Below are 26,704 nucleotides of genomic sequence, written 5' to 3' on the forward strand. Positions count from 1 at the left end.
CTCACACCTTCTCATGCTCAGCCAATCGCTCATCTGCCGCCTTCAGAGCCTCACGCAGTACCTGCTCATTCCGCGGCTTGAAAAGAATCTGATAAGGCCGGCACATAGTTACCAGACTGGCAGGGTCTGAGCTGCCCCGGACAGGGTGCACGTCTACCTCCGACTCCGATACAAGCTCGAAGCTGTTCAGCATGCGCAGGAAAACGAGATACAGCTCGCGATTGGCCAACAATGAGCCTGCGCACATCCTGTAACCCAGCCCGTATGTGTGCAGAGGCGCATCGGGCTGCTCGAGCCAGCGCTCCGGGCGAAACTCGTCTGGGTCGCTCCAGACTTCGGGATCTGTGGGTTAGTCAGTATCGCTGCTCTTTATGTCGATGGTAAAGAATGAGAATGGCTTACCCATGTTGCACGCCCACGCGTTCAGATATATAGTACTACCGGCTGGAATGAGTTTGCCCTCATACATGACGTCCTTGATGGTCGCACGAGGCAGGGCCAGACGTAGTACGGTGTAGTAGCGCAGACACTCTCTGACCAGTGCGACGATATATCCGCACTTCTGATCGTCATACGCATCCGCCAGCGGCTCGTCCTCCGAGTAAAACTTTCGGATCTCCCTGATGGCCTTCTCCTGGATGTCTGGTCTTTGAGCCAGCAACGCGACACTCCATTGCACAAGGGTCGTGATTGTGTCTAGACCGCCAGACAACATCGTCAGACTAATGGACGTCAATTCTTCCTTGTTCAACGCGGCTTCCTTGTCCTGGATGATGTTCGCCTGGATACATGTCTTGTGGGTGCCTTTCTCCATCCGTTCGTCCAACTCGCGGTTCAACTTGGTCAAATACACATCCCTTCGGCGCCGGTGCTCTTTCGCAGACTTTGTGCCAGAGCTGAACGGGTTTAGTCTCAGCAACGGAATGTAGTCTTGCAAGTTTCCAGTCGTACTACGGAACTTCGAGATGGCAGCTTCGACCTCGCATATCTCGTGAAACATGGGATCGTGACGACTGCTCATCCGCGTTCCCCAGTTGAGAGTCAGCGCAAGAGAAAGAGAGAGGCGCTCGATCATAGGCATTGGGTTTACTCCAACGGTGCCGGCCATTCCTGATTCGAATCCGTCCTTTACAAACTCCTTCGTCTCGAGATCTAGGTGGTCGATGTATGTCGCAATCGAAGGCTTGTTTAGTGCGGCAGCAGCGCCCTTTCTCCGTCGCTTGAGCGAATCGTTGAAGGGCGAGGTTCCGATGGTCGTGCCAGCAGTGTTTGAAAGTACCTGCCATCAGTCAGACATATCAACACACCCATTTCTCTCCGCTTACCTTATGGAACGTCCAGAAAACTGGTCTCGAACTCAGTGCCTGGCTATTCCCACCAAAGATCTTCCTCGCAGCCTCAGCGCTGTTCACCACGATCACCGGCTCGTTCCCAAGCTGTATCTGGTACACAGCGCCAAACGTCTTGCTCCATTCCCGGTACTTCTCCGCCGCATTGTACTTGATATCCGGGATATTGCCAACCAAAGGCCAGTTCGTCGGCCCAGTAAAGCCCTTAATCCGCCGCGAGTATCGCACATATTCGTTTCCGACAAGGTAAGATATAGGAACAAGTATCAACAAAACGAACAAAGTGCGGACTGGATGATCTGCAAACTGCGATGATAGCAGCGGGAGAATAGTGGAGATCATGGTGTTCGCTAGTGGCTCCTTGCTGCGCTTGCCGAAACCAACGAGATGGTCAAAGGTTGATGATGGGCCACGACGCGATAGTAGCCTTTTACTAGCGATAGACGGACATTCTATATATCTACCGTTTCTCAACCATGGCGGCTTCCCCGGGCTTGACGTGGACGAGGCCGGCTAATGCGGGGAAGAAGGTCCGCTGTTGGGGCCGCGGAATTAGGCGATGGGGAGTGCGGAACTAGTGCGCGGAGCTACCACTGCGCCATTGTCTGTTGCTCTCAACATTTTCGAGGACAGGTTCGACGTTGTCGCTTTCGCAATCCAGAACGGAGGTTACGTTTTCGAGCGCTCTACACGCTCGTGTTGGGTCTACGTCACCGCTGTCTGCACTCAGGCTTCGCCCAAGGACCACTTCCCACATCTCCGCCTCTCGTGGTCGCATCACACCTATGACAGCCTCATAGTCATCCTCGAGCAATTGTTTCAAAGCAAGTTGCTGTCATGGATTACTCGACTCATTGTTTGACGTGGCCGGGTCGCTTTGACGGCACACACGCCTCAAGGTCAGTGCGCGACAATGCCCCTGCTGTCTATTACTCGATACGGTTCTCGCAAGGGCTTCACGGACGCACCAACATGCTCAGCCAACATAACCAAAACTTCTGACTCAAAAGTTTGTAGATATCTGGATAGACACATCGCGGGAAGCTCAGCTCTGGTGCCCACAATGCGACTCACAAACGGGTGATACCCGTGGGCATGTAAGTATCGCAATGAGTCTTCCCACCGTATTGATTCACCATCTACTCATCTATTGCTCATTATTTGGAGTCAGAGATGGAGTGCAGAGTATATAAGAAGTGCTGGCCGTAGATGTACACCACGGCACTTCCAAGCATTCAACAGGAATCAGCTACTACAACAATCATGCCTGAAATTACCAATCCTGACGCGATGACGGCTCCACGCGGATCATTCCGAAGGCTGACGAGGGTCGAAGAGCCTAACAGCTATATGGCTATCCTTCAAATCAAGGACATGACTCCCGCCGCAGGTTTCGACTCCAGCGCATCTTTTCATATAATTCTGCTCGGTCCGTGGGAGCGGGACCAGATCGTTGACAATACCCATCGGTGTGGAGCAACTTCTCAAAAGGATATATCGACTTGGTGCGACGGCCAAGGTTGGCCAGTCCAAAGTTACTACATCCCAAATGAGGATCACCATGGGGTCGTCAACAGATGCGTTGCAAATGCAGACGTATTGAAATTCGGGGAATTCATCCAAAACAAACCCGATCAATTAGGTCACAACCTACATTGGTGGGGAATGAGCAAAAACTGTATGTTGCCGAAAGTTTGGGGTGGTGGACCTTTTCAGGACGCATTCCCGATATGATAGCGGCGACTGATCAAACCACAGTGATTCTTGCACGTTACAGGGCTCTGAATACAATATTCGAGCATAATCTACACATTTCCCACGTAATACATGGAGACAATGTCAAACCATACCTCGTGGAGCCTGTGGCAGGGGAGACTTTACCTCCCCAAAGCAACACCTGGATCTTCAAATGCAGAAGAGCACCAACCAGATACGGGTATCATGAGATTTCGGGCTGGGGATATACGAATGACAGAGGTCTCGTCCTGAAGATCGCTGAATCTATGGGAAGAGACTTTGAGGTCAATGGGCTGAGATTGAAGAACGATCAAGAACTCAAGGTCTTTGTGATCGCGATGGATAGATTCACGACCCCTTTTGGGGTAGGTCATTGCTATCACGCGCCTGAATATCCACTCGCTGCTCATTCATGGGTAGTCCGAAGCGAGAATGGTAAGTTGCGTATGTATCGATAGGACAATGTGCTAACTCGGAAGCAGTAATGCACGAAATCGAAAGTAACGAGTGGGTCGACGACATGATAGTCAGGGACAAACACAACCAGGTTGTTGAGAAGAAGGAAGCATGGCGAATTGGAGAGCCCATCTAGGAAGCTCCAGTCATTGGATGCTATCTCGGATACGAGCATTTGTCTACCCATTGAAAAACACACTCTCTTTAAACTCAAATCTTCATTGATGTAGGAGACTATCGAAAATGCAGCCATCTTTTGTCAACTTCATCACGTTCCTGTAGTGGAAAACAACCTTGCAAAAGGAATGTTGACGCTGCTCTCACAAAGTGAGTAGCTCCTTTGCATAGGCTTGAACTCAGCTCAAGCATAAACCGTGTAGGGTTTCAATACATTGCAGTACATATAAGAGCGCACACGATAGTTGCTCTTTGCGCAACCTTATGATCTGCTCCAACACCCATTAAACACCATCTTGAACATTTACTCCCATTCATTGTCCAGGTCGTGGCTGAATACATGAAGAGTTCAAATGATATGTGCCCTTCCGCGTCGTCTTCTGCGGGGGTGCATCATGTGCTTGCCAGCGCAGCGACTATGGCGACATGGAACCTAAGGATGAGAAGTCACACTCAGTCGATTCTAGGCTTGTACAGCCCCAGAGAGAAGTCCATGTCACATCAAGGCTATGCAAAGGTGAATGCCATAGCTGAATAGTCCCACGCAACTGACGAAGAGTCAAAGATACGGAGACGACGACCGGAGACGATCGCAGCGAATCACAAGAGCCTCGTTGCTAAGTCTGGACAATGGCACCACCGCTCCGATGCGCGGCCCGCGACACGTGAGCAGCGCGGCACCGGAACGAGCTGATGTTCAAACACGTACCTGAGCTGCACATGGCACATGCAACAAACGTGTGGGGGGTTTGAGGCCCCCGTCACGAACGCATTCCACATCTCCAGCAACCCCACGAGCTCCCAACGCACAGCCTGATCACAAGGCATCGCGAATGGCCATGAGTATCAACGGGTATTTTGAGCGACGGACCGACACAGCGGTTGCGGTGAGCGTTCGTTCAATGTATAAAGCCGTGCTCTTCACGATATATGAAGGCACATTGATACTGGAGCTTTACATTCGCAGTTCTTCTTCACATTATTCCCGATCACATATTCCTACATATCAGCACCAGTACCCCCTCTGATTTCTTCTCTTCAAACCCTACATCACACTTAACACTCTGTACCTGCGAGAAGCATCAGCACTTACATGAAGGAATCTCCGCGCCAGGCGGAGAAGTCACTCCGCCAAAGCGAACACGAGCCTGGCGATACCTTTGCCGAACGGCATGTCTATACCCCGCTTGACGTCGAAGGCAATCGCAACTACTTGAGAGAGACCACACACAGTCCCCAGAATGCGGGAACCTCGCATGGATCCCGCGGGCCTTCCGGCCAACGCTACGGTCATGCAAACGACTTCAACCAATCTTATATGTCGGATACCGGATTCGAAGCGGCCGCTACCGTATCGCATATTCCACGTAACGCCATGCAGACATCGCGATCCGTTCCCCACAGCGACAACAACCATCTGCGTGGCGTCCATAGCTACGTTGATCTGACCAGCCCGAGCTGTCGGGACAGCGAACTCATGAGCAAAGGTCCCGCGCATGCATACTCAATACATCAGCGGTCTATCTCCAGGGAAGGCCCTTCGCTCGCGCCTATGCCGTCGACACAACGTTCTAGCTTGGCACCGCAGGCGGCACATCAGCTTTACGAACCGTTCCGGGGTCTTTTCAATGACTCCGGGCATGCGAAGGAATACCGACAGAACAAGATGCGGTTCAACCGTGAGCCATGGAGGGATCCCGCTACTGACCCGACTATCGAGATGGTTGAACGCGATCGCGACCGCAACGTAGAGCGCATCTACAATGCGATGGTCAGCGGCGATCATGCTAGAGACAACCCCAAATCAACCGCGCGGAAGAGATGGATCGAAGAGCCACATTACCAATCCGACTTGGTGGAAGCATACGCGCACAAGGTGTTTGACTGCCTGCTCGAGCAGGTCAGGAAAGGATTCCGCGGTTGGCAGCAGAACGATTATGTCAACGACGAGCGCAAGGGCGAGGACGAGGACAAGGACACCGACTGTGCCGGCCGGCTAGATAATATCGTCACCGCCCTCGCACAAGAGAAGTGCATTTGCGAGAACGTCATGTGCTCGGCGTGGCAGATCCGCATGTTTGTCAACGCACCCAAGGCATATTCCAAGCGCAAGGATCAGAACCGAGTGGGGAATAGCAAGAGGCCGAACGCCAAAGGTCACAGTGTACCTGATGACAATCCGCGCGCATCGAAGAGGGCTCGTACCAGCGCTGCTCCACGGACCGGACAGGCGCGTGGTCACTCTTCACCAGCTTCCGAGCTGCCATTGTCGCGTGGAAACACACCGCAAGAGTCCTCGGGACAGATAGGCTCACCGTACTTCACTACGCCAGTGGCCCAGCGAATGACGGCCTTCAGCCCTCCGTCTAGGTTTCTAGCACCTCAGGCCCCGGCCATGCGTCCTCCACCTCGATCATATCATACCTCGTTCGACCAACGTCACATCTCCGCAACATCGCCTCCTATGCAGTCATCGTTCACACAAGCGCAGACTCCACAGGGTCAACCTCTCTCACCGATCACCTCAATCTCACCTACTCAGCATTCGCCATTCCCACCCCCGGCGATCCCACGGAGCAGGTTCTCAGCTTCGGCTAGCCCCGACGACGTTAAGCCACCGCACAGGACCACAGACCCGTTCTTCAGTCCATGGGGACATGCAATTCGGTCAGATGCAGCCTCTCCTGACGTGTTCGCACGCTTGGATCCAGTCGGCAGCTCGGAGTTCCCAGGAGTTGAGGACTGGCAGCACGGTGTGGAACCCTTCCCACCAGACGACGCGTCGAGCAATGCCAACCTCTTCGCGCAACATCCTGAGATGGGTGTCTGCCTTGCCGATATGGAACTTTTGCCCGCGTTCACCGTGAATGACGTTGTAGGCGGGAACGTCTTCGACCCCTGGCAGCACCAGGACAGCGGGCACTGAATGTCAGGTACCCCCAGCTGTCGTCAGAACCAGTCCCGATACCATGGGTACACGTCAACCCAGCAAGAACCTGAACAGATCTGGAACCTGCATCGACGTTAGGTTACCTACTTTGCATGTTTCCATGTTAATATACGCTGCGGACCTGTTCAGTTTTCTTCTTGTACAAGGTGGGTATGTACTATCCTGGATGGCGAGGCGACCTATATTTGCATTTGCAAGCGCTAGGAGACGTACCCTAAACTTGCGGTGGTTTCTCCTGCCCTTCTTTCCTCTACTTGTTGACCACCTGGGTAGTGTGGCAACTAGTCCCGAATGATTATTTCCCAGTATACGTTGGCGCTGTACGACTTTGTGGTACTGTTTGTAATTGTTGTTTGGTACATTATCTTTTGTAATCCAGAGTCGTTCATTAATGAAGATGGAGAGCTTTGGCGGCGCTGTAATTAGAGTGTGGACTTCGGTCTTGGAGACGTCATTCGCGGAGCTGTGGAAGCTCTATTCTTATGTTGTAATCTATTGTTAGCCCGTAGTATAATGAATCGTCAATACTATATCATTCGTTCCGCAGCCATACGATGATACATGTGGGACGTGGATGCGCATTGAGAAGGGTGGTGGATCTGACAAGTACCTAGGTGGCCGACACGCCGGAGACGCGTCGCGTATTCTCGGTGATGGTGACGTCATTGACAGAACCGCGAAACCGATAGCTCTCTTGCCCAACCTCCCCATCTTTCCTGAGGATAAAGCAGCCAGGTCTGATCACCATTCGCGCAGGTGCAAAGCTCCAACTCGTCAGTGATATTAACAAATCTTAAAAGTTGGGCAACAGATGAAGTAGAGGGCAAATACATCACAAGCAACACGTTTCGACAAGATTTATAACGCCGCGCAAGGCGAGCAAATATGTGCATCATTGAATTGTATATTTACAACAGAATCGAACAGTAACTCTAGCCATCTTCTCCCACCTACACAATAAGTTTTGTATACCGTACCAATCGTACAAGGCGTCCGTCTAAGCGATTTAGACGCGGAAAGCACGGGGGTGAGCGCGCTGGGCAGCTACCATGCGGCGGACCTTGTCAGCGACACCGGTGCCAGCGTTGGCGCGGAGCCAGGTGATGAAGGTGTCCATGGTGAAGGACTCGGGGAGGCTGGAGTCGGAGCCAGAGTCGGAGCCACCGGTGGCGACAGGGGTAGCGGCCTCCTCAGCGGCAGTAGGGGTGGGGGTGGCAGTGGCCTCAGGGACGGTGCTGGAGGGAGCAGCAGAGCTGGCAGCCGGGGCGGAAGCGGCAGGAGCGCTGGGCTTGGGAGAAGCTGAAGGCGCGGGGGAAGAGGCGTTGCCGGAGCCGGAGCCACCACCCATGGTGAAGTCAATGCAGGACTCGTAGGTCTGGTCGATCTTGGGGGCGTCCCAGAACCACTGGATGACACAGTCACCCTTATTGGCGCACTCCTTGCTGACATCGGGCATAGTGATGTCGAACGAGGTCCAGTCAGGGTGAGCAGACATGGGAGAGGAGGTGAGGGCGTACTCGTCCCAGCTGATGAGAGGCTCGCCGATGACCTTGTCGGTAGCGATGTTGACGATGGAAACGTTGGCGACACCGTCGTGAGGAGCGCGGATCTCGACCTTCATGGGAATGACCTGACCGGCGGTGTACTCGAAGATCTCGCCAGCATCGGTGAATGGCACACCCTTGCACTGCCACGGGCGGCAGTCGGGGTGGTCACCCTGTCCGAGGTTCTGGAGAGCACCCTGGACGTTTCCGTAGTGGTCGGAGCTCTGGGTGTTGTAGAACTGGTCACCACAGGCAGCCTTGAGGCCATCACCGGGCATACGAGGAGCGGGCTCGCTGATGAAGCCGTGGGCGGCGACGGAGGAGGCAAAGCCGGCAATGGCGGCAGCGACAGTGTAGGACTTCATTGTGATTGTTGTTGGGTTGTTTGAGAAGAGCGAGAGTTGCTGTGTAGATCGACGGAAGACTAGCTTCGTGAACGAGTGTGATGAATGAATGTGGTGTTGAAAAGAACGTGAGGTCTCGGACCTAAGATGCACAAGGAAGCTGTGGTTGGAAGTGAAGAAACTGTTGTTTGATGGAGGAAACCCAAGAGTACCAAGATACCTATATACGATACGGCGGCATGGCACTATTCCTGTTCACCACTCAATCTGTGGGCCGTGTCATTAAACATGCGAAACAAGTGACCGATGGATTGCAGCCTCGAACAGCGCTTACTGTGCCCCCGATTCAAACGACTCCCACGCCCTGCCTGTTCCTGAGATGTCAGACGTGGCGTGGGTCCTCTTGTCATGCTTGAACCGGTTCATCCACCAGTCACAGGAGACCATGTTGTGACTAAGATCGCAGGGTGCCGTTCGATACTGCAGGCCAAGCAAACATGTTCCCGCGACAGCGGCCACCATGCCTGTTGACAGGAAACCAACCGGTTCTCGTAAGTGGCTAACCCTAGACGGCAGTATAGACGAACCGTCCGACCTGGTAGAAGCGCCCATGATCCTGGGTTGAAACGGTCGCGAGCGTACGGTGGGTTTCAGGTGCTCCGAGGCTTAATGCATGCGATTGTGGCGCTCCCCACCGACCTGGTCGGCCATATTGCAGGATCTTCAACTGCGTCATGTGTATCGATACCGCGCGCTACCTTTTCTGCGATGCATTGAACGCCATATGAAGATGTCGAAGAGTTTTTGTCCTGCGTTGGATGAAATCAGACTGAACCGGTGGCAGTGGCTTGATCGGAAGGCGGCTTCGGTGTGCGCTAGCCTTCGGAAATTGGTGGAGCCGCTCAATCTCGCGTGCGATGATGCTGAGTCGCCTCGATCCTTCTTCAACACCACGAGTTTATCTCCGAGGTTATGAAAAGCTCAGTGAGTGGAGATCGGTGTCCGGTCCAGGTGTCAGTGCTGTGTGTGTCCGGTCGGTGCGAAGTGCTCGCATGTATTGCATAGCGGATCTGGGTCATTCCCATGCATCCTTCTTGCCTTTTCCCGGCGCCGGAGACCGAATTACTTTGCGGTGATTAAACGGCGCCACATTACTTTGGAATGGCGTTTATCGCACAGTATGGCTATGTAAGAGTACTGCTACGGATGGACCGGATGCCGCAAAGAAGGTCGCTTGATCTAGTGTTTGATACAGAGTAGCTGCCAATGCGAACGTCTCACACGCGGTCGGCCGAGTGCTACTCCTCGTCATCCAGGCTACGGCCTTTGCCATCTACTGGTTGATATTCTTGTCTTCTCGTAGAGTTTCCAAAGACGTGGGGGACACCGTTGCCGAGAAAGCTTAGCCATACTTATTAGAGCCGTAGGTCTTCGAGTATACCCTCAGCTTCCGTCCAAATGTGTATAGTGTAGCGATCGTCGTGCGGGTTCGATTAGCTTCCGCATATACTCGTACAGACTTGGACAACGACTGGTGGTCACAGCGATGCCAAGGCATAGGATCAACGTGGAGTGAACAACATGCAGCGTGAAAGACACAGTCCAGGGTAGCTGGTTGCGATGCGCATTGATGATTGTTTACTCGTTCATGTTTTCGTGACTGGTGTTTGGGGCTGAGATGCCCGGGCGCAGTTGAATGTCCAAGGCGCGCTAGCGGCTCGTTTTGGTCCAGCGCTTCCAAGGTTGCGCGTCAAACATTCCGCTGTCTCTTCACCTTCATCACTGGACATGCAAGTTCACAACAGATATGGCAACGGTCCATGCATTACTGTACTAACTATGCGTCGCTGACCCGCCAGACAAGACGCTCCATACTCGCTTCTTTGCGTCTCAGCATGTCCATCGCCTTCTGCGCCCTCTCCAGCAGCGTCGCGCCCTCAACGATCCTTTGCTTTTGCGGCGTCACAACACCATCCTTCAACAAAGTCGGCATGATGTCGGGCTGAAGATGGTGTTTGAAGAACTCATTCTGGGGAGTGTTAGCTGCGCTTCTTTGACAAAGAACCGGTAAAACTCACGTCTTGGTAAAAATGTGTTCGTACGCCTCTTACATCGACCCCGTCATTCCACTTGGCCACTTTGCCCACGTCCATCTCATACTCTGGGTCCTCTGTCTCGGTCGAATCGCGCACAACCACGGGTAGTAGTACGGCGACCTTGGCACCCTTCTTCGCGAGCTTGGCGATCGGTGCGATGCTACCCTTCAGGCTGCCGATACAGTCATAGACCAGTGGAACTCCGCGGTCACCACCAGACTTCAGGACAGACTCAACGACATCTGGATTGTTGTAGTCGAACACCTTGTACGCGCCAAGGATGCGTAGCTTCTCGTGGTGTTTCTGAGACGCTGTCGCCAGAATGTTCTCGTAACCGTAGTAGCGCAGGATCTGGATGGCGAATTGACCCACTGACGAGGAGCCACCCCAGACCAATATCGCAGAGTCGGCATCGTCAGGCACATAACTCTCAGGTTTCGGCCAGGGTGTTTCCAGGCCCAGATCTGTCGTAAGAGAGTGGAATACGGTTACAAAGTTATTCGGAAGCGTTACAGCCTCCATCGGAGTGAAGCCTTCGGGTAGCTACAACACTTCAGCATTTGTCTGACAAATCGACAAGATGAGGGGTAGCTTACCTTGGCCAGAAGCCATTCGTCTGTAGTACAGAATTCCTGATAGGCCTTTTGAGCTTGGGTCTTCCAGGTAAAGCCGAACACTTTGTCTCCAACCCTCAGTCGCTTGATTTCCGATCCTACTTCGACCACGGTACCAGCGACACTGTCGCCAAGGACCTGAGGGTGCTTTACGAGTAAGGCCCCGTCGTTCTGGTGCAGATCGAGGGGTGTGGAGGCAGTCCACTCAACACGAAGGCGAACCTGCTGCGCTTCCGGGGTTGTAGTGGGAACTTGGATGATCTCAAGAGGCGCCTTCTTAGCCACTGTTGCGACGGCGGAGTGTGTAGACATGGTGAGCTGATGGCAAGTCTTGGCTTTTAACTGAACGTGAAAGATCGTCAGGGAAGATCAGATGAGAGGAAGGACTGTTCTGCTCAATGCAATTCTGCAGTCTCTACCCCTACTTATACTCTGTCGAAGTTCTGTTGCGCATCTTGAGTATTACAAATGCTAGTCGCATCTACAGACGCTAGCAAATATTTCCAGATTGGGGTTAGTTCCCATTCTTCGGCGAGATCGCACCAATCACGACAAAGGAGGAAGAGACGAATCACAACAGGAACAAGTGATGCTGTAATCCGAAGTTCTGGTGGATGGAAATGGATGAAATTACTTTTCTTGGTCCATAGTTCCAGTTCATTGGTACGCGGCGTTGTTGGGTATGTTCAGCAACCATGGTACACACCTCGCTTCCGCAACATGAACTTCGTCTGCGTGAGCAGCACTTCATCAAGCCCAACTATATAAACCGGTCTCTCTGTTTTTTTTGTAGAGATCTTTTATACTTCCCAACTCAGATAACCATACCAAAGATATTCAGCCACAGAAACCACCACCGCCATACCAACCATCATGAAGTACTTCACAGAACATCTTCCCACCAAAACCCACACCCACACTCTTCCGACTAAAGTCCATAACACCATCTCAACTGGGCTTCAAGGGCCTGCGGGTACTTCTAACCGCTCCTCTCGCCAAACACCCACCAAGGAAAGCGACAACGCATACATCAAGCGCATCGAAGAGAATACCGCCAGAGATGCTGGTGAAATAAGCCACAAGCGCGACTGCCTTGATCAAGCAATGTGGAAACGCCTCAAGAAGCTGGCAAAGAAGACATCGCATTGCCTTCAAAAGGAGCCGAACAGCGCTAAATCGGCAAAGAAGCCAAAGCAAAGTGCTCCGGCATACGGAGAATACTCCATGCCATACATTTTCTGTTAGACTCCAATTCCGATCACACTATAGGCTTGGAGCATCGTTCGTTACCGAACGCCACATACTGCGACGCCTTATTTGTTCCTACCTAGGTAGAGATGTAACCATTCAGGCTTAGCGTGCGGTATTTCTCTTCCACCATAACGCAACTGAAAAGGATTGGTGGATGCCGTTCTTTGAGGCATATAATTGTCATGAACTGGAGAGCCCCTCTGGTTCCTGTTTGCATTTTGGATTCCCGCTCGACTTTCGTGTGTTGCTGTTTTCGCGTTCCAGAGACCAATTGCTTGGGTATGGGCTCGCCGTATGAGCACCTTTACGGCAGTCATGGATCTATCTATCATGGTTTTAGCGAAGGAGAAGAGTTTTGTAGTGACAGTGCTGTTGTTTTATCGGACGGCAACGAATTCTCTGCTCGCAGTGAAGTGCCCAGCCACTTCCGCGACGCACACGGGTCATCACGACAAAGAAGAAGAGCGACGCGAGAAAACCTCTACGCTGATCAAGCGACACAAACGCATCCGTCTTATTCGGAGACGCCACACATGTGTTCAACACTCACGCCGTCCATTTACTCAACATTACCATCCGCTATCGCAACCTCCTTAAACACCACCCATGTCGACAACAACACTCCTTACAAAACTGAAAAGTCAAACTCGACCGTGCCACACCGCCGACTGAATTCGTTGAAGTCGTGCACACGAACCGACAGCGTCATCGAACTACACACCCTCATGCCCACGCATTCGAGTCGCTACCCACCCGGCATCGTGGTCATCAAAAGACTTGACGAACAAGGCAACGAATTAGTCGAGCTGACGGATCTGACGCATCAGATTACAGCGTTCACCGATCTGAAACGTACAGTAACTATAAGGGTCGAGCAAACTGGTGTTGTGCAAAGCACAAAAAGAGAGGGGTTGATGAAAAGGGCCTGGGAGAGGGTGGCCGATGCACTGGCGAGGGGTGATTGACGATGTGGTGGATATGTGAAGCATGGTATCGGAAACGCGTTTATTGTGCTGCTTTTAGGATAATAGTAGGTCCTCTAGAGACAATTCCACCATTGATAACTCATCCACTCATTCTCCTGCCCACCGTGTCTGTCTCCACTCACCCTGATGTAAACCGAAGCCTGCGCACTTATTCGTGCATCTCCAGCACAACTCCGTGTGGACCTCCATCGTTGGCACCGTAGTTCAGCTCAAACCAGTAGAGCTCCAAGTCACGCTTACTAGCCGGATGAATGACGAATTGCGCGGCCTTCTTCATGGGACACTCGAACCATTTGCTGACTACCTCGGATGCGCCGTTCGTCGTCAGAGTGTAGGCATCGTAGTGTTCGGTGATGGCGGGCTTGTTGTTCCAGGTACTGCGGCCGTTGACCAGCTTGGCTTCGATGCGAGAGATGCTGATAGCCATAGGAGCTTCGCCCTTGAGGGTAAGTGGAGCGTTCTTGAATGGGTCGACATTGATGAGAAAGCGCAGGCGGCAGATCTTGACGTTGTCAATCTGGGGGACGTCGAAGTTGATTGCTGTCCATTGTTCGGTGTCTGTCTTGTTCTGACCGACGGGTTAGTAGCTGGCAAGCTCATGATGTGGGTCTTGTAGACACTTACATTGCGGCTGACGGTCGCGTCATCCTGGGTAGAGAAGGCCGTGTCCGGCTGGGAGCTTTTCATGGGCAGAAGCAATGTTGGGAACTTGGTTTCGACCAGGTCAGCAAAGGCGGGAAGGCCGAAGAGGACGGGAAGGAGAGCGAAGATGCGCATTTTGATGTTTGAGGGGTCGATGATTGGGTGGAAGATGCTGATGTGTGAAAGCTGAAGCTGTTGATGCTGAAGTAGTGATGCTTCAGTGATGCTCTTATACGTGAGGAAGAAGTGCAGTGGTAGTGAGGTGGGGACGCTTGGGCGATGCTGGCTAACAAGCTAACATGACGGCTGTGCCGTCCTTGCAGACTTTCTTGTGCGAGGCAAGTGACAGTCTACCAGCAGCTAGGAAGTCGCATTGGCTGTGCCTGGGGAAGTCGCGGTCTGCACCACACCGAGCAGTACCAAAACAGGATCTACCCAAGAAGGCAAGAGCGACTCCGAGACCAAGTAGCACGATTACGTGGTCGTTTTGCTCAACAAGGCAGCGATGAGTCCACTTTTGGAATCAGTACAAAGTACGACGAAGCTGTCATTCGCGTGTCGGCAGGGCACGCTGGTATTGGCGTCCGAGATGTGGGTATGGTCGGGGCACCAGACGGGTAGCTACAGCAATTGATCGATCGCATTTGGTGGGTTGCTAAAGATACTATCTTGGGCGGATTTCTCTGCTTCTCTCGATGCGCAAGCTTATTTCTGCTAACGGTGGAGACGTCCATTAGCACTTGAGGGCTGTCAGCGACTAGGCCCGACAAGCGCCGTGTTGGGATAGCTATGCAGATCTGTATCCTCGCAACTCAACTTCTCTGAATTATCATATTAAGCTGTCCTACCCGAATCCGCATTCTAGTAGTGATAGAGGATGTAGATGACGCGGAATCGCGTGATATGGGCTTGAATGATGGTAATGCAGCTCTTTAGTCTGTTCACACCGCTCTGTCACGGTGCACGATGTTGCTTGAAGTGTATTGGCCTGTGGTTTGAATAGATCATACCAGAGTATTGCATTCGTGTGGTCAATTATTGCCGGTGTTCCCAGGATCCGGGCGGGGAAGGTATCACGGCACCATGATATGGTTCCAGCTGGTAGGCTCGTCTGAAACCCATTCGATCGTTCCTGGATATAGTGCCAAAGCAAACCACCGGCCTAGCATTGTTGGTGTAGCAACCTACAGCCATTCGCAGACTAAGCTTTCGGCGCGGAGCTATTGCAAAGATGAAGTACTCTAGACGCGTGAGATGTGGTAGTACGGTAACGTGGGACGAAGGCGGGGATGAAGGCGACAGTACACGGAGGCAGGTAGTTGCTCCTGGAAAGCCTCCTGATACTCTTCAAAGTACTTGGGGGTGGGACAATCCGGGGATAGCGCGGCTTTAGAGCCTCGGCAAGTGGGGCTTTCGTCATCGCTATGGCTGCAGCACCTCAACCGCAGCATCGCGCCACACGTTGACCCTACGCGTCGTTGTCTTACCAATTCGATGTCCTCTTCGGGTCTGCTAGAATGGCTTTCAGCTGGCGAACGCGACCCGCCTTGAGGCTTGGGGCTGCTGGACGCCCCTCGTTTCGCGCCCGAGGTATACCCTTCCGACGAAACCTCTACCTCGCGCCGCCATACCTCCTCGACGACTATATACCGCGATATCAGCTGCTCTCCTCAGTGGAAGCCGCTAAGAAGCGATCCCTGGCGTATGCTAATCTGCGCGAATGCAATCTCTGCCCCCGACTGTGCGGTGTCAACCGTTACGAGACGACAGGCACGTGTCTGATAGGAGCCGAGACGGTCAAAGTCAACACTATCGCTCCTCACTTTGGTGGTGGGTTAAAGTCGGCAATTTCTAGGTGTGTTCGTGCTGACACCGATCAGAGGAGCCCTGTTTCCAGGGACACAATGGCAGCGGGTCCGTCTTCTTCTCTGGGTGCAACCTGAGATGCGTGTTCTGCCAGGTATGCTGCCCTGTCCTTCATCGTAGCATACGCACTAACGCCGTGCCCAGAACCATGATATAGCCCACCAGCGCAACGGCTTCGACCTGACACCAGAGCAACTCGCCGAGTGGTTCATGAAGCTGCAGGACGTGGGCCGCGTCCACAACATCAACCTCGTTACACCCGAACATGTCGTACCCCAGGTCTGCCTATCGATTCTGCACGCGCGCGATCTCGGTCTGCACATACCCATCATCTACAACACGTCGTCGTTCGATTCGCTCGAGAGCATACACTTGATGGATGGCCTGGTGGACATTTACCTCCCCGACTTCAAGGTGTGGCGTGACGCGACGAGCCGTCGGTTACTGAAGGCAGACGGATACACAAAGGTGGCTATGGAGAGCATCAAGGCCATGCACGAGCAAGTGGGTGACCTCTGCTTTACTCCTGACGGCATCGCCAAGAAGGGAGTGCTGGTGCGACACCTGGTGATGCCCGGCATGGAGGACGAAGGACGAGAGATCGTGAAGTGGCTTGCCGAGAACGTGAGCAAAGACATCATGGTGCACATTATGGAGCAGTATTTTCCAAGAGCTCATGTAGGCAAGGAGCGGCGCGGCCGTGCAAGCCAGGGCGTTGTTGAGCCAGGCGGTGTTGAAGCCTCACCCTCGACTAAGAAAGACGTGCGATATAGTGAGATTAATCGGGCTGTAGACCTGGATGAAGTCGCATCAGTCAAGAAAGCAGCCCAAGAAGCTGGCTTGTGGAGGTTCGTCGAAGCATCGAGGCATGGCGGCTTTAACATCTGACGACGCCTGATGCGAATTACAATATGCGGGTTCCGGAGAAGGCGTGACCAGAACCCGTCCACAGCGCCTGCTCTTCGTAGGTTGCGCTTGCTCTAAACATCACCCAGGCACCAACTCGTCAGTAGCCGAGCCAACAGTCACATCCACCCCGTCATTTTGGACACCACCACAAACATATTGATTCGTGCATTGCTACGATGCCGCCGATCAGCATGGAACAAATCTCCGAAATCGAACGCATCGTCCATGACCTCAAGATCGACCGAGATACGTGGCAGGCTGTGGCGCTCCAATACAAAGCGGCCTTCGAAGCTCAGACATCCCGCCTACACGAACTGCAAAACGTGTGCTTTGCTACGCAAGCCGAGTTGGAAAACGAGCGAGCTCAACAACGTCTCCAGACAATCTCTGGCGAGCGCGAGAACCACCGTCCTGCTACCTTCGACGGTACTGAGGACCTTCACGTCAATTACACTTTTGGCACCGCTACTGTATGCTTACCGAAAGAGATCGAGCCAACTCACTTGCGACGGCCGTCCGAAGATTGCACCCACCCCTTGTTCAAGCGCGCGCAAGAGTGTACCGCTCAGCGTAACTACGGCACTGCCCTGGTCGAGGTTGAGCGACTCCTGAAAGGCCCGCTTAGCTACAAGGCTCGCGCCGAAGGCTTACTCTTGAAGAGCAATATCCTAAGAGCCTCTGGCCCCGATGAGCTCCTTGACGCGCTAGCTACGTGCAGCGAAGCCGTAGAGCTCTGCGACCGTCTCTCTGAGCTTCAGAACTTCTTGCCACGCATACAATACCAGCGTGGCCTGTTGTACTATGAGCTGCGTCAACTCCACCAGGCCCGAGAAGCCTTCAGCACCGTTTGCGACGACGACCTCTCCGCTAAAGCCAGGGAGTTTCGCAAGTCTTACGATGATGAGCTGGATCTGCTGCGCTGTACCAAGCGTCGGTCGGGCTTTGATGAGAACCGCACTATGGAAGGCTTGCTCGCCCAACTGGAGGATAAGGGCACAGAGGTAATTCAGCGTCGGTTCCAAAACCCTACAGCATACTGACCTCTCCTAGAACAAGCGCCGTCGAACCAGTGCGCAACTTAGGCAGCGCGCCGCCGCGAAAGCGAGACGAATGTCGTTGCCCTACCGCTGGGTCAAACCAAAGAGCGACGAACATCACCGAGAGTAATACTACCATGTCACACTGGTCCGTCATCATGGGAAGTCATGGCAGCAACACGCCGTTCAGGGGATGAACTTTTGGTACCACGCTTCTTTGTTCGCACAGACATAGCGGTTCAGCCACTACTTGAGGAGCCGTACAGTCCTTTGTGTTGGCGTTTTCCGCTTTCGCGCAGGGCTGCAGAAAACAAACAAAGAGTTGTTACGGAGAGCGTTACATCAAATGCGGCGCGGCTTGAGACATCCCCAAAGCACGAACATCTTTAGTCGGAAAGTTGATAGTTCTATGCCATCGCAAGACATCTTTGCCTAAGATTACTAAGAGCTTTGCTCTTCTGATTATTTCTTCGCGATGTTCGCAAACGTTCAGCAGCCCCTAGAGGTCGCAGCCCTCAGCCATGAGTCCCTCAACGGCGTCGCGAATCGTACTAACGATGTATCTGCATACATCAACAATCTCCCAACTCCCCCCACACACGACGAATCTTCCGACTGCGCATCGCCATCAAGTCAACCCTTTCGAGAAAGAGATCAACACATCAGCAACGAAACCCCTTCGAATATCACGCCTGAATCTAGCTCTAATGGCGTCCCCATTGAAGAAAAATCCAGCAACGAATTTAGGGTAGCCATGGGTCTGATCCAATGCCAAACGTACCTCAATCGTTGCGTAGTTTTGCAATCAATCATCAACTCCATGGAGCGCACACCCCGGGCACAACAGTCTAAGGCTGAGGCCGAGGCAATCGTACGGTCCTGCTACAAGAGAATCCATAGGTTTGCTGTCGAAGCATACCAACTTGCCGAAGCTAGATCTAGCCGCAGCCTACTCGCACGTTCCGAATACTGGTGTGGCCGTGGCTGTGGTGGTTTGCGCGAATGGGATGCCGCTGTGAGCCACTTCACGTCTGCTGTCAGCATGGATTTGTCAGACGTCTATTTCAAGGGTCTGCCACGTCAGCAAAGAGGTCTACTGAAGACTGAGAGGGAGGATGTCGACTTCCTACTCCAGAGCGTAACACAACGTTACAACGAATGGATTTTGAACGGAGGAGCGCACAAAACCGTTGATGATCAAGAAGCAAGCCCCAGTCCTACCGGGGTTATTCGAGAACAGGCACTGAAGGGACCGCGTTGGAGGCCACATCAAGAACACTTGAACTATCTGGCAGAGCAACAGTTTAGTACAGAAGGGTCTTCCGACAGACAGCTTAGCCACCTTCGATCGGGTGAGCACGCAGGTGTTTCCTTCAACGAGAAGGATGTGGCAGCTGCTGAGGAAAGGCTTAGTCTAAAGGATGACAAACAAGGGATTCGCAACACATTAAACGCTGATGAATGGTTCTACGTCCTACGCGGTCACAAGCCCACCAAGAAGCGTACGAATCACACTGAACATAACAGGGCTAGTGATCGAGGCCGCCAACACAGCGAACCATCCAAGCTTCCACCATCCGTCGCGTCAACCCATTTTAGAAGTGTCTCTTCACTCGAACCTTCTCATGACCCACGCAACGCACTCGACACCGCCGACTACGAAAGCAGCGGAGCGCCACCATCGCTCGTCGGAAGTGGCGGATCACCTTCATCTGAAGGAGAACGCGGATTGCCATCACCGACAGCAGGCTATTCCCAAGGCCGTCGCAACATAAAGTTAGCAGCTATAAGTACAAGCGAAATACGGAAAGACCCTAGGCTTGGTGAGGCTGTTCTGGGCTCCCTCTCGCCGACAGACGTGGAGGTAGACGATACCCATAACGAAGATGAGACAGGGGAAGTTGGGTCCGGCAACAGCATGGTCACATCGGCGGGGAGGGATTTGTCGGCAACCTATTAGTGGAGGATCGGGCGAGGGTGGAGATGTAACGCTATCTAAGGGTACGGGTGGGAACTGAGGATCGCGCTGCCTGTAAGAGGTGCAAATGGTTAGAATACTCCGGATGGATACGTCTGTTAGGCTAGTGATCTGGGTTATGTGCAACAGTCAATCGCCTTCTCAATCTGACGTTACCGTTATCATGTATGATCACGCATTCGAAGCATGTTTTGCATTAACGTTGGAAGGGATGATCGGTGTGTACAACTCTTTTCTCGGTAGACCTTTGTCCGTTTGTTCTAAGCATCAAAGAATGTTCGCGTATTCATCATGCCTTTGTCTGCCTACCTTCACATAAGACGCCTACTCCATATGTGCTACGGGTTCAGACCTTTGAAGAACACTTACAAACATCGCAGTCACACCACCAAACATACACATCTCTTTCTCAGCTTAAAGCAGCCATGTCATACATACCACCATCAGTACCGTCAGAACCCGCTCCACCAACTCTCGTCGACCTCTGGCTCACCGAAAAGCACACCTTCGTACACGGAAACGCATGGCGTTGGACTGATACCGGTTTCCTTATTCTCTTCATCCTCCTCTTCCTTTTCATAATCGGCCTAGTCTGCCAAGACGCGGATCTAACAGTCGAGCTCCTGGAGCTCAAAGAAGGCACATATGCAAAGCACATCGGAGGCACAGTCATGGCATACTTTGACGAGGGCATTCGCAACGACATGATCCAAACGTACATCAGAAATGGACTCGCAGCTAGTAAGAGGCGGTTAAAGCGCGAAATCACGGCTGAATTGATCGACGCATATCGGAAACGACAGCGTAAAGATGGTGCTGCGAGTGATCAACATGGCGCACGTCCTGTACCACGGGATGGTGAGGAGGCGGGTGAATTTGCTGAGCGCTTGAGGGAATGGACAGAGGAGGATTTAAGGCGTGAGACGGATGCGAGGGTGAGCCTTTGGTTGAGAAGGCCAACTGGGGAAACTGTTGGTTTGTCGAAAGAAGAGGCTAGGGTTATTGCTCAAGCTGCTGGTAGTGGTACTTGAGACGTTGAGGCTTCTGCATCTGAGTCGGATTCGCTGCGAATCAGAAACCACGATGAAGCAAGTCTGAACAAGTCATATTACGTATATGTTCAGGACGCATGCATTTCGATCTCAGTTATCTCTTCGACACCAGCGGCTGATTTGAGTGGTATGATACTCGCCCCGTTGTTGGTCATGCTTGAGCTCCTGCTTTCTCCTTCTGCAGGCCGCCAGTATACATGGCTGGGTCCGCTGTTCTTCTGGAATAGAGGTTTGTTTCCAAAATAATAATGATAGACAGATCGAGAGAGCGCGAGATTAGTGGCTATGATACCAAGGCATAACTCAGTCATGGCCCAAATGGCTACGGCAGAGTACTCATCTAGTCAAACTGAGTTAGTGCAGCTTTATTGCAGCGCGAGAATCTTCACGTACAGGCAATATCCTTTGCTTTCGAATTAAGTGTTTTCGCCCTGACAGCAGAACATGCTGTGCAGATCAGTCCGAGAGCCATCAGCGTCCAAATCGATACCTTCCTTCTTATGGGCAACTGGATATCCCGCGTAATGATAATAGGAAGCAAGGAGCATATGAGATCGGTGATGATCGATATGCCTAGGTGTCAAGTAAGCTTTCAGATCAGGAAATGGCGTTCGTATGCCTTACCAGCTTGTGCATAAATCGAGTATATTCGTACTTCTGTAGGCCAGCACGTGCTTGGTCCCGAACGCCAGTAGAGGCTGATAGGCTGACATTGGGCCAACAGGACGATGATGACCTCAAGGGCAGCAATAACTAGAACAGAGATGATGCAGCCAGCAAGCCATTTCATCTGGCTGGAGTGTTTGATTCGAGTCATGAGCAGGCAGACCGAGATCTTGACCGAAGCCATAGCAGCAAAGAGAACAAGCTGGGCGTACCAGCTGTACATGTTGATGAATTCCTTGTCGCCCTTGGAAAGTGACGCACTGGGTCTTCCCTTGCCTCTCGTCACTGCCGTGATGGTAATTGCAGCCTCAATGACCGTGAGCATCATCGCGACTGCGATGGTGTGGTCATCCCAGCCGAGGGCTCTGCGTTTCCTGCGAACCCAGAGCCGTAGAACGGTGGTGAAGAACGCAATTGTTGTAGATAGCACCGAGACGGTGATCAATGCAGGACCTCTGTCTGCGATCATCGGGAATGGCTCTTGAGGCTCAAGTAACGAAATGGTTCCAAGATAGTCACTGTCATGGGGATACTTAACTTATTTGTGGCACGACCAGACCAGCATAGGATCCTTCTGGACAGCAACTGTAGACGCATAATCCACAGTGCTTTCCGCAAAAATCACCAACAAGGTACGAGCTTAAACTCTGCACCAAAGTTACGCCCCGATCTATTGCGAAACCTCGTATGGCGAATAGCTTCGCTTTCAAAGGATTGGGTCAACGCTGGGAACGCACCGCGCGGCCGAAGAATCGCTCAGCTGCAGGGGTCGACTGGGAATGATCGTTCTTGTTGGCTCGCTTCATACCGTTCATAGCCGCGACGCCGGCGGTTTACCTGTGCTTGAGAGCTCATGGATCTCGATGTACTATTGCACGACGGCTCAGCATGACCATTTCGACACATGGCAATGGCGGTGTTATGGTGATTTGAGGTCAATCAGCAGATGGCGTAGCGAATGGGAAGACATGGCTACAAACACGGGGAGTGTAGCAATCGCGCTCGCCAGGCGAGCCCGGTAACGCTGCTGATTTGGGCATGCAAGGTATCTGGCATGGAGAGCGTTACGTTACCGGGGATCGAACCAAACGGTTTTCCCGCCTTGGCGCAGGCAAGGATTCGTATCCATGCGAGCGATATGCAGGCGCATGCATATCGGCTGTATCCATACGAGGCGTTGACCAATTGAAAGCGTCAAAAAGAACTCGTCAGACAATCCTTCCCGGACTAGACAAGACGCCTTACAATCTCGACATCTTGTGTGGACTATCTCCGTGACACGGCAGCGGTTCTCCGAAGGATCTATCTGAGCTCAATTGCCGTAGCTGGAAGGCGCATGTTGAGCCTTCTTTGTTGGCCAATGATGGATAAAAATGGGCCTGGATGAACCGTTGGCAATGCGGCCCTGCTCTAGACAGTCGTGCGATATCTCCGAATCTTATGCAGCAGGCCTCCTGCTTTCTTTATTCCTACAGGCTTCCCGTCTAAGGCGTCCACTACGCAAGAGTAACACCGTATCGACTTCTGTTGTGTACAAGACGCTGAGCACCGATGCGGCTCATCTCAGCTCTGTTCTCCGCGGTCGTGCTGGGTGTCGTACCTGCAGCGAGTGCGAAGACATGTCAGGTATCCGATGGCAGCTTCGACTTCGTATGTATCTTCCATGCTGCGATTATTGAATACATGGCGGAGCTGACCTTCTGTCTAGGTCATTATTGGAGGCGGAACAGCTGGCCTTGCACTTGCCACGAGACTCAGCGATGCTCTTCCAAGCCATTGTATTCTAGTCATCGAAGCTGGACCAGATGGACGCGACGAGCAACGAATCTATGTACCTGGACTGAGGGGTTCGACCTTTGGTTCCTCGTACGATTGGAGTCTTCCAACTGTGCCACAAGCTGAAGCAAACAACCGGACTATAGGCCATAACCGTGGCAAGGTCCTCGGTGGTACTTCAGCCCTGAACCTGCTTGTTTGGAATCGTGCTACTGTCAAGGAATACGATGCTTGGGAAGAGCTCGGGAACCCAGGTTGGAACTGGGAACACATGTATCCGAGCATGCTGAAAACAGAAAACTTCCAACGACAGAATGGCTCCCCACAGTACGGCGTCGATGGTGTTGGATATGGAGGCCCAATCCAAGTCGCCCTAACTGAGAATCCGCCGCCCCAACTCCAGGCTTGTATCCCAACGTTGACCAATCTTGGCGTGCAAGAGAACCTCGAATCGTTGAATGGAACGAATCTTGGCGTCATGTATCAGCCGGCTACCTATCGCATATCCAATCACACGCGCTCCTATTCCGTGGACTATCTTCCAGAAGCTGGCGACAACCTAGTTTTCATGTTCAACACTACCGTCCAAAAGATACAGCTCAACGAGGATGGGTCGAAGGCAACTGGCGTCATTCTCATGGACGGCACATTGATCCAAGCCAGGAGCGAGGTAGTTGTTTCCGCTGGGAGCCTGCTTTCTCCAAAGATTTTGGAGCTTTCTGGAATAGGCCAGAAGTCGGTGTTGGAAAACGCTGGTGTCGAGCATATCGTTGATCTTCCCGGCGTTGGAGAGAACCTACAGGACCATCTCCGCATCCAGACGACGTATGAGCTGAAACCTGACATTCTCGGAGTGGATATCCTGAAGTACAACACGACGTTGGCGGCCAGTGAGTTGGATCTGTGGAAGCAGGGCCGTACTTCGCTCTACCAGTACGCCGGAAGCTGCTACGGCTTCGTGAAGTGGAAGCAGGCTCTTGATGACGACAGCAAGCTCATCCAGCTGGCAACGCAATCCGCGAACAAGTCAAATCCTGTCGACCGAAAGAAGCTTGAACTACTCACTGGTCCGGGCTCCGAAGCACCAGATCTGGAGGTCGTCTTCAGTGATGGTTATATAGGAACAACCGGATACCCGAAGAATGGCACAGCTGGCTACGGCAAGCAGTATGCAACGCTGCTGGCTGGTGTACAACACCCGCTTTCTAGGGGATCAGTCCACATCAACGGATCCGATCCAGTCAACAAGCCCCTCATTGATCCGAGGTATCTTGGTACGCCTTACGATCTAGAGGCTTTAATCCAGGCCGCGAAGTACACACGAAAGATGGCCATGACCGCGCCCTTCCGGGACGTGTGGTTATCCGAGTTCGATCCTGGCATGAGCACCGAAACAGACGCAGAGTGGGAAACGTACATCAGGAACAACGTCTTCACTTTCTACCACCCACTGGGAACCTGTGCGATGTTGCCGAAGAAGGACGGTGGCGTGGTCGACCCTCAACTGAGGGTTTACGGCGTAGATAATCTCAGGGTGGTGGACGCGAGCGTCATTCCGATAATCGTCTCAGCGCATATCCAGACAGCCATTTACGGCATCGCGGAGAGAGCTGCAGAGATGATGGCGACGAAGTACCGCTGAGGAAACGTGGTCGGTGTCGCGTTGCTGAGAGGCTGGGAAGCCGAGGCCCATCCCGATTAGGAATAGTTGAACGCGTCGCGTGTCGTCATGAGACTCTCAAACCTCATCGTTGCTTCTCCATAAGCACCCAGCTATCGTCTTCCGCGCTTGACTACTTCACATATACCAACATAAACTTTTCGCGATATCAGACCTCGTGGTTCGATCAATAACATGATTATTCTACAATTGGAACGCAGTCAGAACCAAGCAAGTGCGCAGACACGGCATGTCCTTCCCGATACTAAGATCTCGGCAGTACCTGCATCGCAGCATTAAACGCCCAAAATACTAAACATACAGAAGCGCGATATTGTATGGCGCCCCTGCCGGTACCCTCGATGGTTCAAAATCAAGTCTGGGAACCCAATGACTGCTAGGATCCAACACAAGACGAATGGACTAAAGCAAACTCCGCCAACGCCAAGCTCCCCATTTCTTCATCAGGTAAACTTGTGATCCCAAATCGTTCTCAAGAAGAGTGGCTCCTTAACCTCAGTTTCTGGTAGATACACGGAGCGCCGGTGTTGATGTGTCGAATTCCTGATGGTTTCAGGAATAGAACTCGACCGCGAGACAACGAGACGGTTGGGCGTCTACTTACCGCACACTCGGCAGTAAGATAAGCTGTGCGCATGGCACAATCTAGGCTCTGAGTACGCCGGCGGATAAACGTGGAGCCGCTGCACCGGTGCAAGCACTTGTCGAGTCTGCGAAACTGGCGTTGTGTACGCTGGAAACTGGCCGTTCGCACGCATCTGGCCAAGCATACGCTGGTGGTTGTTCATTGCAGTGGTCAACATGATGCCATACGCGCCCAACATTCCCTCGAGATCATCCGGCTGCATGTCCACCGTGCGTTGCTGGAATCCATTGTCGGCTTCTTGATGCAGGGTACGCATGTTACGGAGTAGACTGACTGCTTCCCTGCGTCTTGCGGCACGATAAGCTTCACGCTGCTCCAAAGCTTGAACGCGGTCGGCGATATCGATAATCCTCTCCTTGAAGTCATTGAGATCTGCATTCTCTTGCTCCAACTTGGCGATGCGCTCTGCCTGTTCCTGTTGCGCGTCCTGTACGGCTCGGAGTTGCGCTGCAAAGCCCAAAGGCACGATCATTTGAGCACATCCTTGGCTTGGAGTTTGCGCAGACTCCCGGGCAGGTTGCGGAGGGAACTCTGGGGTTGTCATCGTCGGAGGAGGGTTTCCAGCGCATGCGCTAGTGGTATTCTGACAGTCGCCCATTATAGCTTTCGTGTGTGGTGTAGTCCTTTGATGCTGCGCGGCACGCCAGAGTCGATCAGCGCGTAGAACAAGAGGGAAAACAGGAGGACTGAGCAACGAAAAGTTGATGGAGCTTCGCGTTTGCGCGCAATTAGCGATGGTCAGAGCAAGCAATTTGTCGCAAATACACGAAAAGGGCCTAGCGGCGGTGTAGTACCGCAGTGAGCGATGAAAGTTGCGCTGACAGGCGCCTACAGTGTTTGCGGAGCAAGACAAACGGATGGCCGTCTCGCTCCACTTCTGTGTTCGATTTCATCATCGCTTTTGGACCACTTTATACTCACATGGGACCGGTGGGATACACACACCA

At 52.7% G+C, this 26,704-nt stretch overlaps 10 protein-coding genes across 10 annotated transcripts; 6 read left to right on the forward strand and 4 right to left on the reverse strand.

Moving 5' to 3' along the window:
* Position 1: 1 nt before the first annotated feature.
* J4E78_007506 (uncharacterized protein) lies at positions 2–1,691 on the reverse strand (the record flags this gene model as incomplete). The annotated part of the gene is made up of 3 exons (XM_049368112.1): positions 2–342; positions 403–1,279; positions 1,326–1,691. 3 exons carry the CDS (start codon positions 1,689–1,691, stop codon positions 2–4), a joined length of 1,584 nt encoding a protein of 527 aa, XP_049220433.1.
* Positions 1,692–5,271: 3,580 nt separating this feature from the next.
* Positions 5,272–6,645, forward strand: J4E78_007507 (uncharacterized protein; the record flags this gene model as incomplete). Its single annotated transcript, XM_049368113.1, is given in 2 exon segments — positions 5,272–5,276; positions 5,295–6,645. 2 exon segments carry the CDS (start codon positions 5,272–5,274, stop codon positions 6,643–6,645), a joined length of 1,356 nt encoding a protein of 451 aa, XP_049220434.1.
* A 1,030-nt stretch (positions 6,646–7,675) lies between these two features.
* J4E78_007508 (uncharacterized protein) lies at positions 7,676–8,578 on the reverse strand (the record flags this gene model as incomplete). The annotated part of the gene is made up of 1 exon (XM_049368114.1): positions 7,676–8,578. The coding sequence occupies one exon, from the start codon at positions 8,576–8,578 to the stop codon at positions 7,676–7,678; it is 903 nt and encodes a 300-aa protein (XP_049220435.1).
* A 1,816-nt stretch (positions 8,579–10,394) lies between these two features.
* J4E78_007509 (uncharacterized protein) lies at positions 10,395–11,579 on the reverse strand (the record flags this gene model as incomplete). Its single annotated transcript, XM_049368115.1, has 3 exons — positions 10,395–10,586; positions 10,669–11,196; positions 11,250–11,579. The coding sequence occupies 3 exons, from the start codon at positions 11,577–11,579 to the stop codon at positions 10,395–10,397; spliced, it is 1,050 nt and encodes a 349-aa protein (XP_049220436.1).
* Positions 11,580–13,652: 2,073 nt separating this feature from the next.
* J4E78_007510 (uncharacterized protein) lies at positions 13,653–14,281 on the reverse strand (the record flags this gene model as incomplete). The annotated part of the gene is made up of 2 exons (XM_049368116.1): positions 13,653–14,072; positions 14,129–14,281. The coding sequence occupies 2 exons, from the start codon at positions 14,279–14,281 to the stop codon at positions 13,653–13,655; spliced, it is 573 nt and encodes a 190-aa protein (XP_049220437.1).
* A 1,809-nt stretch (positions 14,282–16,090) lies between these two features.
* On the forward strand, positions 16,091–16,900 carry J4E78_007511 (uncharacterized protein; the record flags this gene model as incomplete). Its single annotated transcript, XM_049368117.1, has 2 exons — positions 16,091–16,094; positions 16,170–16,900. The coding sequence occupies 2 exons, from the start codon at positions 16,091–16,093 to the stop codon at positions 16,898–16,900; spliced, it is 735 nt and encodes a 244-aa protein (XP_049220438.1).
* A 197-nt stretch (positions 16,901–17,097) lies between these two features.
* Positions 17,098–18,088, forward strand: J4E78_007512 (uncharacterized protein; the record flags this gene model as incomplete). The annotated part of the gene is made up of 2 exons (XM_049368118.1): positions 17,098–17,922; positions 17,972–18,088. 2 exons carry the CDS (start codon positions 17,098–17,100, stop codon positions 18,086–18,088), a joined length of 942 nt encoding a protein of 313 aa, XP_049220439.1.
* A 624-nt stretch (positions 18,089–18,712) lies between these two features.
* On the forward strand, positions 18,713–19,918 carry J4E78_007513 (uncharacterized protein; the record flags this gene model as incomplete). Its single annotated transcript, XM_049368119.1, has 2 exons — positions 18,713–18,716; positions 18,756–19,918. 2 exons carry the CDS (start codon positions 18,713–18,715, stop codon positions 19,916–19,918), a joined length of 1,167 nt encoding a protein of 388 aa, XP_049220440.1.
* A 443-nt stretch (positions 19,919–20,361) lies between these two features.
* J4E78_007514 (uncharacterized protein) lies at positions 20,362–20,967 on the forward strand (the record flags this gene model as incomplete). The annotated part of the gene is made up of 1 exon (XM_049368120.1): positions 20,362–20,967. The coding sequence occupies one exon, from the start codon at positions 20,362–20,364 to the stop codon at positions 20,965–20,967; it is 606 nt and encodes a 201-aa protein (XP_049220441.1).
* A 2,238-nt stretch (positions 20,968–23,205) lies between these two features.
* On the forward strand, positions 23,206–25,072 carry J4E78_007515 (uncharacterized protein; the record flags this gene model as incomplete). Its single annotated transcript, XM_049368121.1, has 2 exons — positions 23,206–23,304; positions 23,363–25,072. The coding sequence occupies 2 exons, from the start codon at positions 23,206–23,208 to the stop codon at positions 25,070–25,072; spliced, it is 1,809 nt and encodes a 602-aa protein (XP_049220442.1).
* Positions 25,073–26,704: the final 1,632 nt, after the last annotated feature.

Source organism: Alternaria triticimaculans, assembly GCF_023758025.1.
Source record: "Alternaria triticimaculans strain BMP 0046 chromosome Unknown scaffold_11, whole genome shotgun sequence".
NCBI classification, from domain to species: Eukaryota; Fungi; Ascomycota; class Dothideomycetes; order Pleosporales; family Pleosporaceae; genus Alternaria; species Alternaria triticimaculans.